General features: G+C 40.6%; 1 protein-coding gene across 19 annotated transcripts in view; it reads right to left on the reverse strand.

Moving 5' to 3' along the window:
- The window catches only part of LOC121856643 (neuronal acetylcholine receptor subunit alpha-7-like), a 128,069-nt gene that overhangs the window by 106,266 nt on the left and 10,036 nt on the right, over nt 1-11,767 (reverse strand). For 14 of the 19 annotated variants that reach the window (XM_042352297.1, XM_042352309.1, XM_042352308.1 and 11 more), the window contains 3 exons: nt 6,027-6,071; nt 5,345-5,389; nt 3,767-3,876 (listed from right to left, as the gene is read on the reverse strand). In XM_042352297.1, the coding sequence (XP_042208231.1) occupies nt 3,767-3,876; nt 5,345-5,389; nt 6,027-6,071 (200 nt within the window). The remainder of the gene's footprint in view (nt 1-3,766; nt 3,877-5,344; nt 5,390-6,026; nt 6,072-11,767) is intronic. The other 5 variants (XM_042352300.1, XM_042352299.1, XM_042352298.1 and 2 more) reach the window with 2 other exon arrangements.

The raw sequence follows: 11,767 nt of genomic DNA on the forward strand, positions 1-11,767 counted from the left end.
TAAATAAATAAACAGTGTCAGCAGATATCATTTTAAAAGCAACACAATCACCTTGATGAGTTAAATATAATTCATTTCAGTTGTAGGACTCTATACCACACATAAACATTGAAAATTAGGCTAAGTTAGTGATCCCTGAAACGACACCAGACCTTCATTATTTATACCTATAATAAGAGTAAATGCCATTCTAAAACATACCTGCACCTTTGTAGGCTTCTATATATTTTACGTAGCTGTGGATCCACTGCCAACTGCACTAAAAGCCTCCATCTGTCACCTCTTGCCAAGGCTGTAGCTTCTTCCTGATCACTAAAAATCACGACTTTTATCATAGAGATCACTGTCTTGTTTCCCCGGTCACTGTTAATAAGAAGGTCCACCACTCCTCCTCGCTGATGTAGACGCTGTTCTCTGAGCTGCCATTCCGCCTGTCACTGTGCTTTCACCTCTGGCTTCGAAATGTAAACAAACGTGAAGCCGAACTAATGAAACGAGTCTTCGAACTAATGAAACGAGTCTTCGAAATATTGGAACGAATCTCCGAACTACTGTAACGAGTCCCCTAACTGCTTGTTTTACCAATATACGGCTCTGTAATATATGCCATTAAGGTTCGGCACAGTTTCGAACAGGTTAATAGAAATCTCGTTCATGACTGTACTCTAACCTCAAGACGAGTTGAATTATAATCAAAACAAAATAACAATATGAGATGTAATACAAATTTTAATGATCGGGAAAGCAAAAAATTAAGTGATTTATATACAAATTACTTATGTTTTGGGATGATGATCAATGACAAAAAATCACTTGCCATTAAACTGTTGTAACTTGATTGTATACACAGCGTCCAGTGTTCAATTGAGTATTGCAAGGTTCTCAGAGGCTGAATATATTACAAGAAAAATATAGTGTGGAGGGTGTGGTGTATGGGGAGTATAGTGTGGAGGGTGTGGTGTATGGGGAGTGTGTGGAGGGTTGGTGTATGGGGGTATAGTGTGGGTGTGGTGTATGGGGAGTATAGTGTGGAGGTGTGGTGTATGGGGAGTACAGTGTGGAGGTATGGTGTACAGGAGTATAGTGTGGAGGATGTGGTATGGGGGTGTAGTGTGGAGGATGTGGTATGGGGGTATAGTGTGGAGGGTGTGGTGTATGGGGAGTATAGTGTGGAGGGTGTGGTGTTGGGATAGTGTGGAGGGTGGTGTAAGGGTGTAGTGTGGAGGATGTGGTGTATGGGGAGTATAGTGTGGAGGTGTGGTGTATGGGGAGTACAGTGTGGAGGGTGTGGTGTATGGGGTGTAGTGTGGAGGATGTGGTGTATGGGGTATAGTGTGGAGGATGTGGTATATGGGGAGTATAGTGTGGGAGGATGTGGTGTATAGGGGTACAGAGTGTGGAGGGTGTGGTGTATGGGGATTATAGTGTGGAGGGTGTGGTGTATGGGGATTATAGTGTGGAGGGTGTGGTGTATGGGGAGTATAGTGTGGAGGGTGTGGTGTATGGGGAGTATAGTGTGGAGGGTGTGGTGTATGGGGAGTGTAGTGTGGAGAGTGTGGTGTATGGGGTGTAGTGTGGAAGGTGTGGTATAATGTTGCTGTATATAGTGTATGTATGTGTGTGCGTGTGTATATATGTGTATATATGTATGTGTGTTTATCTGAAAAGTACACAAGTAAACAATGAGACAACTAACAAAATATCTCAACTAAATATTGAGAATCATCTAGATCTATCTTTCTTCCACCCAGTTGTCAATCCTTAAAGAAACAACTAAGTTCCCCCATCCTCCATTTCCTCCACCTTTAACCCTGACTTCTGTTTTGGTCTCTGGAAAAAACGAGTCTTCCTCCTCGCTAGCCATTGTCAACAACACTCAACATTGCTCTCATCTGTCATCTCATGGACACCAGTTATTTTTTGTGTAGTTTCTGTCTCTGTATTTCTGTATCGTTCACACACGTTTTTTCTGTTTGTTTTGTGTCTTTTACTATATTTTCTCACTGTTGTTGGTTTGTGGGGATCGATGCACTGTGAGAGTTTCATCTGTTGTCAGTAAAGAAAATGTCTCTCTTCCTTACGATAAACTCGACCACAGTCTATACAATCCACATCCAACATCATCTCAGTGTAAATTATCCACATCCAACATCATCTCAGTGTAAATTATCCACATCCAACATCATCTCAGTGTAAATTATCCACATCCAACATCATCTCAGTGTAAATTATCCACATCCAACATCATCTCAGTGTAAATTATCCACATCCAACATCATCTCAGTGTAAATTATCCACATCCAACATCATCTCAGTGTAAATTATCCACATCCAACATCATCTTAGCCAGCAACCAGGTGAACGAAAACATCCATTATGACCACAACTTTTACGAAATCGTTTACGAAATCGTTTCTTCTATGCATTAAATCGACTTTTAGATGGCGGCAGCAGGAGGGAAAGAGTTTCATAAATACAAAAGCTACACCCGAGTAAGTTCAATTTCTTTCCATATACAGTAGTGCTGAATTCATTGACATTTCAGGACGTAAGTCAATCGCAGTTTCAGGCTGGTGGGACAAAAAAAATCTGAGAGGGTGGTATGAGGGAAGTGTGGCAAATTTCCAGCGTTTTGATTGGCTTGCTTTCAGACTATGTAGGCGGAGAGGGGGAAGGAGGCTGGGGTGGGGGGGTACTTGTTCTTGCCATGGGTTGTTCTCCTTATATTTGTGTCTTATATTATTGACGATTGTTATGTCGAATAGGAGGAGAGAGAGAGAGAGATGCTGGGAGAGGGAGAGGAGGAAGAAAAGGAGCAAGTTAGAGCTGTGAGAGAGAGAGAGAGAGAGAGAGAGAGAGAGAGACAGAGAGGAGAGAGAGAGAGAGAGAGAGAGAGAGATAAGACAGGTAGAGACAGGTGAACGCAATACGGCCCTAACCTCAAGGATTTAGACAGGAGACAAGACAACCTAGAGTTAGGATTCCTGGAACGAAATTATTGCCAATTATAGGAACGGAAAGATAACGATTTATTGGGAAATATACAGTGATTTTTGGTGAATACATTGCGATTTTTAGTGAATACATCGCGACTTTTGGTGAATACATCGCGATTTTTAGTGAATACATCGCGATTTTTGGTGAATACATGGCGATTTTTGGTGAATACATGGCGATTTTTGGAGAGGATAACGATAATTACGGAGAAAGATATAGGATTTTAGTTTTTTTTGGAGAGAGGGAGTAGAAATTGAGATGATAGGAGGAAAGGAAGGAGAGGAGGTGTTAGTGGAGGTGTGAAGGAAAGGAGGAGGAGGGTGGTGATGGAAGAGAGAGGGAGAGAGAGAGAGAGTAAGAAGGAAGGAAGGAAGAGGTGAGCTGAACCCACTGTAAACTTTAACTGATATATGTGAATACACACACACACACACACAGTTGTTGTTGTTGACATACCTTGGTGGCGAGAGTCTTCATAAAGTCGTCTCCCTGTTCCTTAAGAATATGTTGATATACATTGTGTGAGTGTGTGTGTGTGTGTGTGTGTGTGTGTGTGTGTGTGTGTGTGTGTGTGTGTGTGTGTGTGTGTGTGTGTGTGTGTGTGAGTGAGTGAGTGTGTGTGTGTGTGTGTGTGTGTGTGTGTGTGTGTGTGTGAGTGTGTGTGTGTGTGTGTGTGTGATTGTTATAAATATCTGGAGCAAGATCATCATCATCATCATCATCATCAACAATCTACCTGAAAAGTATCAATCCAGTATTATTGACCCACCTGTTGTACATCAATACATCCGGTTTCCATATTTTATAAGGTGGAATTCTAAGGTCCTTGACTCCGCCATAATCCGTTTCATTCCACTGTAGGTTGACGTCTTTCCACTCCTGAAGGGTGGGGGGTGAGGAGGGGGGTGGTATGAGATGACAGCTACTTGTGGTATCTAGAGAAGTTATATATATATTTATTCAGCATTATAGATTGCATGACAAATATTCCACTGTGATTATTTATGTATACCATTCTCACGTCCATGATGCAACAAGGGTATATATATATATATATATATATATATATATATATATATATATATATATATATATATATATATATATATATATATATATATATATATATATATATATATATATATATATATATATATATATATATATATATATATATATATATATATATATATATATATATATATATATATATATATATATATATATATATATATATATATATATATATATATATATATATATATTGTATATATATACACACTATACAGTATATATATGAACCTTACAGACTCACTATATCAAGTAGCCCTAGGGGGGAACTCTTTAGCTTACATACATATAAGTATAATTATATATATATATTGATAGACAAATATATATATAATACCAAAGAGAATTAATAAATAATAATCTTGGATGGATATTATTTGGCTTACGCTTTGCTGAACATGTGATAAAGCATGCATTATATCCGCGTACAATGAGAGGTGAGCTGGACTGCTTGCACTACCGAAGGATGGATGGACTAGTCGTTAGCTTGAAGGATGTTATGGGATTAAAATCTTTGAACAAAAAAATATAAAACATTCATTCTCTGTCAGCGTGAGAATGTTGAAGCTTTGAGGTTAGCGAGTTAAAACTAGACTCCTAGGCACGTTCGTCCTCCATCTTTCTCTTGCCCTCAATGTTTGAGTGAAGCAACTAGCTACATGTTGCCGTCACACAGTTTCCCCCTGGGAGTGAAGACTCTACTGACAAACAGCAACTTATCAAGCCTACGACAAAGCCATAATCTAATATCTGCATTTTGCCAAAGCTGCAATACTCAGTCTAAATTCTTGGGGAAACCCGATTAGTTTATTTATCTCGATATAGTGCATTATTATAATGCTTAATTAGCATTCTGTTAGTGATAATATATATGTTTGAAAAATTAGTATATTAATTTAATATTGCATGCACAATGCTTTATATTAGAAGCCTTCTTGTAGTACAACGAGATATTTCGTGATTCATGGAAGTATAGGGTATTGATCACAGAGAGCTGAAGAAGACTCAGTCAAAGAGAACGTGGAAATATTAGCTTGGAGGATAAACTAAGTTGTCTCTGCTGAGGATTTCCCCGTCTTGGTTCTATTCCTTTATTATTATTAATTTCTTGACTTCTTTTTTTTTCATTTAGAACATTTAGTTGTGTAAAATTAGAATTCTTTAAATCAAGCATGAGGGTGAAATTTTATTGTGCATTTATGAATCATAGTTTGCTTATTTAACATACAACTTTATTTATCCTCACTTTGTTAAGTTAAAGATATTAATAACTTACCAATTTTAACCATGTGTTTGTTATTAGGAGCTGATTCTTCTCATCCTTAAAGCAATAAAAAGAAAACATATTGTAATAACGATTTCATTTCCCCAATGACTGCCACTACACACCGAAACAGGGACGCGAAAGCAAGAAAAATGAGGAAACAAAGGAACAGAGACTGTACTAAGAGAGAGTCATCTAGCAAGACCGCATTCCTCATTTTTCTCTGCATACACAAAAGTACATTGAGGCTGCCTGTCATTTTGGGCAAACTCCAAGACAAACGGGACCATATACAGCCTGCCCAATACTGACAGTACAAGAGACATACACACGTCCAACAAGCAGGGTCCTGTCGCCCTTCACAATACTCACGACCACAGACACTTACGTCAGGTGCGCACATGTCATGTTCTTGTCCAATTACACGCGACAGGAGAAGTTCACAAATTGTTTAATTACGTCGAAACACATTTTATTACGCTGATTAGCGAGACATAACGATATGTAGTGTCCAATATTACACATACGTATTTTATAAGAGGGAATTAAATCGCTAAACTTCTCGGTTTTGTTTTTGGTTTCGTGAATGGAAGGGCTGGCGGAGCCTTGCTACGTGGACATGGTAGCTCAGAGAAAGTTAGTTGTGGTGAGCACACAAAGTATGGCCGCGTGTCGGGGGACCCAGAAAACTTACCATATTCAACCATACGTTTGTTGTTAGGATTTGGTTCTTTTCATCCTAAAACAAGAAAACATGTCTAGACTAGTAATTAAAGCTTCGGGAAAAAGATAAAAAAAAAACAACAGGTCATTAATATTTGTTAAGCTAATGGCATCAGTTAATGAGCAACACTTGTAAGTAAGGAAGATGATTTAGTTTCATCCAACTCAGGGAAAATATTATTGACTCTACCTGACGTTAAAGGAAATGGGAATTTTGGACTTAGTTGATTAATTGTACTGTACCTACTTACTAGCTGGGCCTGAAAAATCTATGACATTTTTGATGACTGAAGATTTTTCTGCATACGGTGCATATATATATATATATATATATATATATATATATATATATATATATATATATATATATATATATATATATATATATATATATATATATATTTATATATATTTATATTTACATATATATATATATATATATATATATATATATATATATATATATATATATATATATATTTATATATATTATATTATATATATATATATATATATATATATATATATATATATATATATATATATATATATATATATATATAATATATATATATATATATATATATATATATATATATATATATATATATATATATATATATATATAAATATATATATATATATATATATATATATATATAATATATATATAATATATATATATATATATATATATATATATATATATATATATATATATATATATATATATATATATATATATATATATAATCGCACATATGCAGAAAGGTCAAACTTCATTCTCCCTTTGACTTCAATATTGATACTGAACCTACAACTGAAACCTTGACTAATAATAACACACAGTGACAAATTTTGGTTACTTGGAAGCAATTAAGAAATGACAGAAGCAGTTGATAAATATAATAGAGGCAGTAAACACAAGAGTTATTGTGTGTGAATGAATGGCGAGTAGATTGTTTTATAGGGAGTAGTTAGGGAAGTCTGGAACAGTTTATAGGGATCTTTTAATGTTTAACAAGTTGAATATACTTTAATTATATGAACCTTTAAGTCTACATGCTGGACTGGGGCTAACCTCATTATTTTTATCATTGTTGTTCTACATCTTCCCTTGTGGAGGAGCGTTTGTCAATACACACTCTGTTAGCGTATGTTAAATGACTTGTTTACAAGTTTTAACTCAATTATGTTGTTTGTTTTATCATGTGAAGCTACAAACCACTAGAGTACAACACCTGGTTCTGTTAGTATCTCTCTTGTTGGAACTTTACCTTTATGTGTTGACAATTAAACACTTCATTTATTGTAGTCAGGTTAGATAACATAAACATTCTTTTTTCAACACAGACTTTTGTGAAACTATTTTGTGTTATAATGGATAAAAAAGATGCTTATTGGATCCTTGGCTGATGAAGGTGTGACGGTATGACCCCCGGCAGGTGTTGCGTGGGGAGGATGTAACACCTGTTATATATACAGTACTTCTGGCCGAGTTGACTCATATCATTGATGTCTTTACGGGTTAACACAGCCACAAGCCTATTCATGGTCCCCTACTGTGTTAAAACATAAGACATATTTTGAGAGTCTAGATAAACTTTCTCTTGTAAAGGTTATCAAATACGTTATGTCTCACCTAAACATAATACGAATATATGTATGTATGTATGTATGTATGTATGTATGTATGCATGTATGTATGCATGTATGTATGCATGTATGTTATGTAACATCATCACATAAATATTAATCATAATTAGGCGGTTAGTTAACCAGCTATAAGATCAGACAGTCATCCAGTCAGCAGGTCGACAGTCAGTCAGCCAGCAGGCCAGACAGTCAACAGCCAGCAGGACAGACAGTCAGTCAGCCAGCAGTGACAGACAGTCAGTCAGCCAGCAGATCAGACAGTCATCCAGCCAGCAGGTCAGACAGCCGGGGTCAGCCAGCAGGCCAGACAGTCAGTCAACCAGCAGGACAGACAGTCAGTCAGCCAGCAGGTCAGACAGCCGTCAGCCAGCAGGACAGACAGTCAGTCAGCCAGCAGGATGGCGCCAGCCAGTCAGCCGCCAGCAGGTCAGACAGTCAGTCAGCCAGCAGGGCCAGACAGGGCCGTCAGCCAGCAGGACAGACACAGTCAGTCAGCCAGCAGGCCAGACAGCCAGTCAGCCAGCAGGTCGACAGTCAGGTCAGCCAGCAGGACAGACATTGGGTCAGTCAGCCACAGCAGGCCAGACACAGTCAGTCAGCCAGCAGGTCACAGTCAGTCAGGCCAGCAGGCCAGCCAGTCAGTCAGCCAGCAGGCCAGACAGTCAGTCAGCCAGCAGACAGAGCCAGTCAGTCAGCCAGCAGGCCAGAGCCAGCCGTCAGCCAGCAGGACAGATACAGTCAGTCAGCCAGCAGGCCAGAGCCAGCCAGTCAGCCAGCAGGTCAGACAGTCAGTCAGCCAGCAGGCCAGAGCCAGTCAGTCAGCCAGCAGGACAGACAGTCAGTCAGCCAGCAGGACAGACAGTCAGTCAGCCAGCAGGTCAGACAGTCATCAGCCAGCAGGCCAGACAGTCAGTCAGCCAGAAGCAGACAGACAGTCAGCCAGCCAGCAGGTCAGACAGTCAGTCAACCAGCAGGTCAGATAGTCATGCCAGGTCAGACAGTCCGTCAGCCAGCAGGTGGGTCAAACAGTCCGTCAGCCAGCAGGTCGGACAGTCAGCCCACCAGCAGGTCAGTCAACCAGCCAGCAGGTCAGACAGTCAGCGTCAGCCAACAGGTCAGACAGTCAGTCAGCCAGCAGGCTGTATAGTCAGCCGCCAGCAGTGGCAGACAGTCAGCCAGCAGGTCAGACAGCCAGTCAGTCAGCCAGCAGGCCAGCCAGTCAGTCAGCCAGTGCGACAGACAGCCGGGTCAGCGCAGCAGGCCAGACAGTCAGTCAGCCAGCAGCAAGGTCAGACAGTCAGTCAGCCAGCAGGTCAGACAGTCAGCGCCAGCAGGTCGGACAGTCAGCCCACCAGCAGGTCAGTCAACCAGCCAGCAGGTCAGAGATACAGCCAGTCAGCCAACAGGTCAGACAGTCAGTCAGCCAGCAGGCTGTAGACAGCTCAGGTCAGCCAGCAGGACAGACAGTCAGTCAGCCAGCAGGTCAGGGACAGTCATCAGCCAGCAGGCCAGACAGTCAGTCATCAAAGGCCAGTAGGACAGACAGTCAGTCAGCCAGCAGGCCAGACAGTCAGTCAGCCAGCAGGCTGCATAGCCAGCTCAGCCAGCAGGCCAGACAGTCAGTCAGCCAGCAGGACAGGGCGCCACAGTCAGGCCAGCCAGCAGGTCAGGACAGCCGGGGTCAACCAGCAGGTCAGATAGCCGGCAAAGCAGGTCAGACAGTCAGTCAACCAGCAGGTCAAACAGTCAGCCAGCAGGTCAGACAGTCATCCAGCCAGCAGGTCGGACAGTCAGCCCACCAGCAGGTCAGACAGTCAACCAGCCAGCAGGTCAGACAGTCAACCACCTTTCTAGGATGGAAGAGGAGGAGGAGGATGAGGAGGAGGAGGAAGGGAAGTGAAGGGCCAACTTGTCATCACCTTCCTCCCTTCACCCTTCCATCATCACTGCAATCTCTACCCCTTCCTTTCCTCCACCCTCCTTGATTCCCTCCAAACCTACCCTCCCCCTGTACCCTCCACCTTCCCTTCATCCTTCATCTTTATTTCTACCCTCTCTCTCTCTCTAATTCAATCCCTCCCTTACTTACACATATTACTCAGACCTTTCTTTCACTTTTACTTTCACAATTTCCTTTCTTCTTTTCACCAATTTCTCTTTGTTTCTCTCTTCATATCTGTCTGTCTGTCTATACCATTTCACGTGTTTCTTTTCTTCTTTCAGTCTCTACACCTTTATCAAGTTCCTCCAAAACCTTGTCTCAGTCCCTCCATTCACAACTCCACATCTCCATAAGTGCGTCAGGCAGCTCTATACGTGTTTTTCCTCTACTGTCGGTGATAAAGAAGATCTCGCCCGCGGCCCTATCATATCTTAGACTCTCTCTCTCTCTCTCTCTCTCTCTCTCTCTCTCTCTCTCTCTCCACCAACACAACTGATGATCAATACTTTAGCTTATCCATAGATTCTTCCATTACTGTTTTCCCTCCCTTCTTCTTCTCTCTTCTCCTCCTCCTCCTCCTCCTTCTTCTTCATAGTCTCTCTCGTCTCCTTTTTCTTACTTCCATACCCCCTTCCTCCTCATCGTACTTCCATACTCTATTCCTCTTCCTTCTCCTCCTCTTCCTTCTTCTTCCATACTCTCTTCTTCCTTCTCCTTTCATTCTATCTTCCTCCACCTTCTCCCATACCCTCTTTTTCCTTATCCTTCCATATCTTCCTCCTCCCTCTCCTGCACCACCTCCTCCTTCCATTCTCTCTTCCTCCTCCTCCTCCTCCTCCTCCTCCTTCCACCGTTCTTCCTCCACGTCATCCCCGTCTTCCTCGCGCCATTACTCTCCTAAGTTATTGTCCTCTTTCCCTTCCACCCAATTTATTTCTCTCCTTCTCTCTCCTCTTCTCTCCCTCTCCCTTCTTTCGTATACGGACTTATCCTTATACTTTCTCTTTTCTCTTTCTCTCGCTGTTTCTTCTTATCCCATTCTTTCTCTTTTTTAACAATTTTCTGCTTACTCTCTTTCATTCCTTCTTTCTTTCTATTCTTCTTTAACTATATCCTAGGTACCGTCTTTCCTTAAAACTTTCTCTGTACTTTCTCTTTCTTCTCTTCTATTCTTACTCTCCTTTCTACCTTACTCTCGGATGCGACTTTCTCTCTCTCTCTCTCTCTCTCTCTCTCTCTCTCTCTCTCTCTCTCCTGCTTTATCTCTCACTTTCAATTCATGTTTGTTAGTAGGTCAGTACTTTCTCCTGTTCTCTTTAAAGATACTTTGACCAACAAGAGGACTTTCTCTCTTTCTCTTCATTATTCCTCTGTACAAACTTTCTCCGTTCTTTCACTCTTACTTTCACTCTTTAATCTTTCTTTTCCATTTTGCTCACTTTTCTTTTCCTTTCTCTATTTCCCTGAACATCTATATTATCCCAGCATCACCTATTAAAAGATATAAACCAAGACACAATGTCACTCCTACAATGCCTTTCAATAACTCCAAACTATATAATACTTTCACTCAATTACCTCCAAGCTCACCATAATTTCCTCTACAAAGTCTTATAGCCCAGGTAAGTTCCTACAGAATTTATAACTTAAAACAACACTTCCTACAAAAATTCAGTAACTTGCGGCTTTTCTTCTACAAAAATTTTATAGCTCAGGTAAAGTTTCAATAGTTTTCACATTCATGGCCATGGCCACTCCTATAGTTTCAGTGTTTATGGCCACGGTCTTTCTTCATTATGTTCATGGGCCCTTGCTACAGTTTTAATTGCTCCTGGCCATTATCTACAAATTTATGGCATCGGGCCACATTCTATATTTTCAGACGTTATGGCCACCCTTAACATTTTTATGGTGTAGACCCGCTTCCTGAATACTCATGGCCATATTTTACAAGTGGCCAACTTCTGCATATTCATGGCCCGTAGCCTCATCTTGTACATTCATGGTTCATAACCACATTATACACATTAATAGCTCATGGCCACATCCTACACATTAATGGCTCATGGCCCCATCCCACACATTAATAGCTCATGGCCACATCCCACACATTA

Source organism: Homarus americanus, unplaced genomic scaffold, assembly GCF_018991925.1.
Source record: "Homarus americanus isolate GMGI-L3 unplaced genomic scaffold, GMGI_Hamer_2.0 scaffold13603, whole genome shotgun sequence".
Taxonomy (NCBI): Eukaryota; Metazoa; Arthropoda; class Malacostraca; order Decapoda; family Nephropidae; genus Homarus; species Homarus americanus.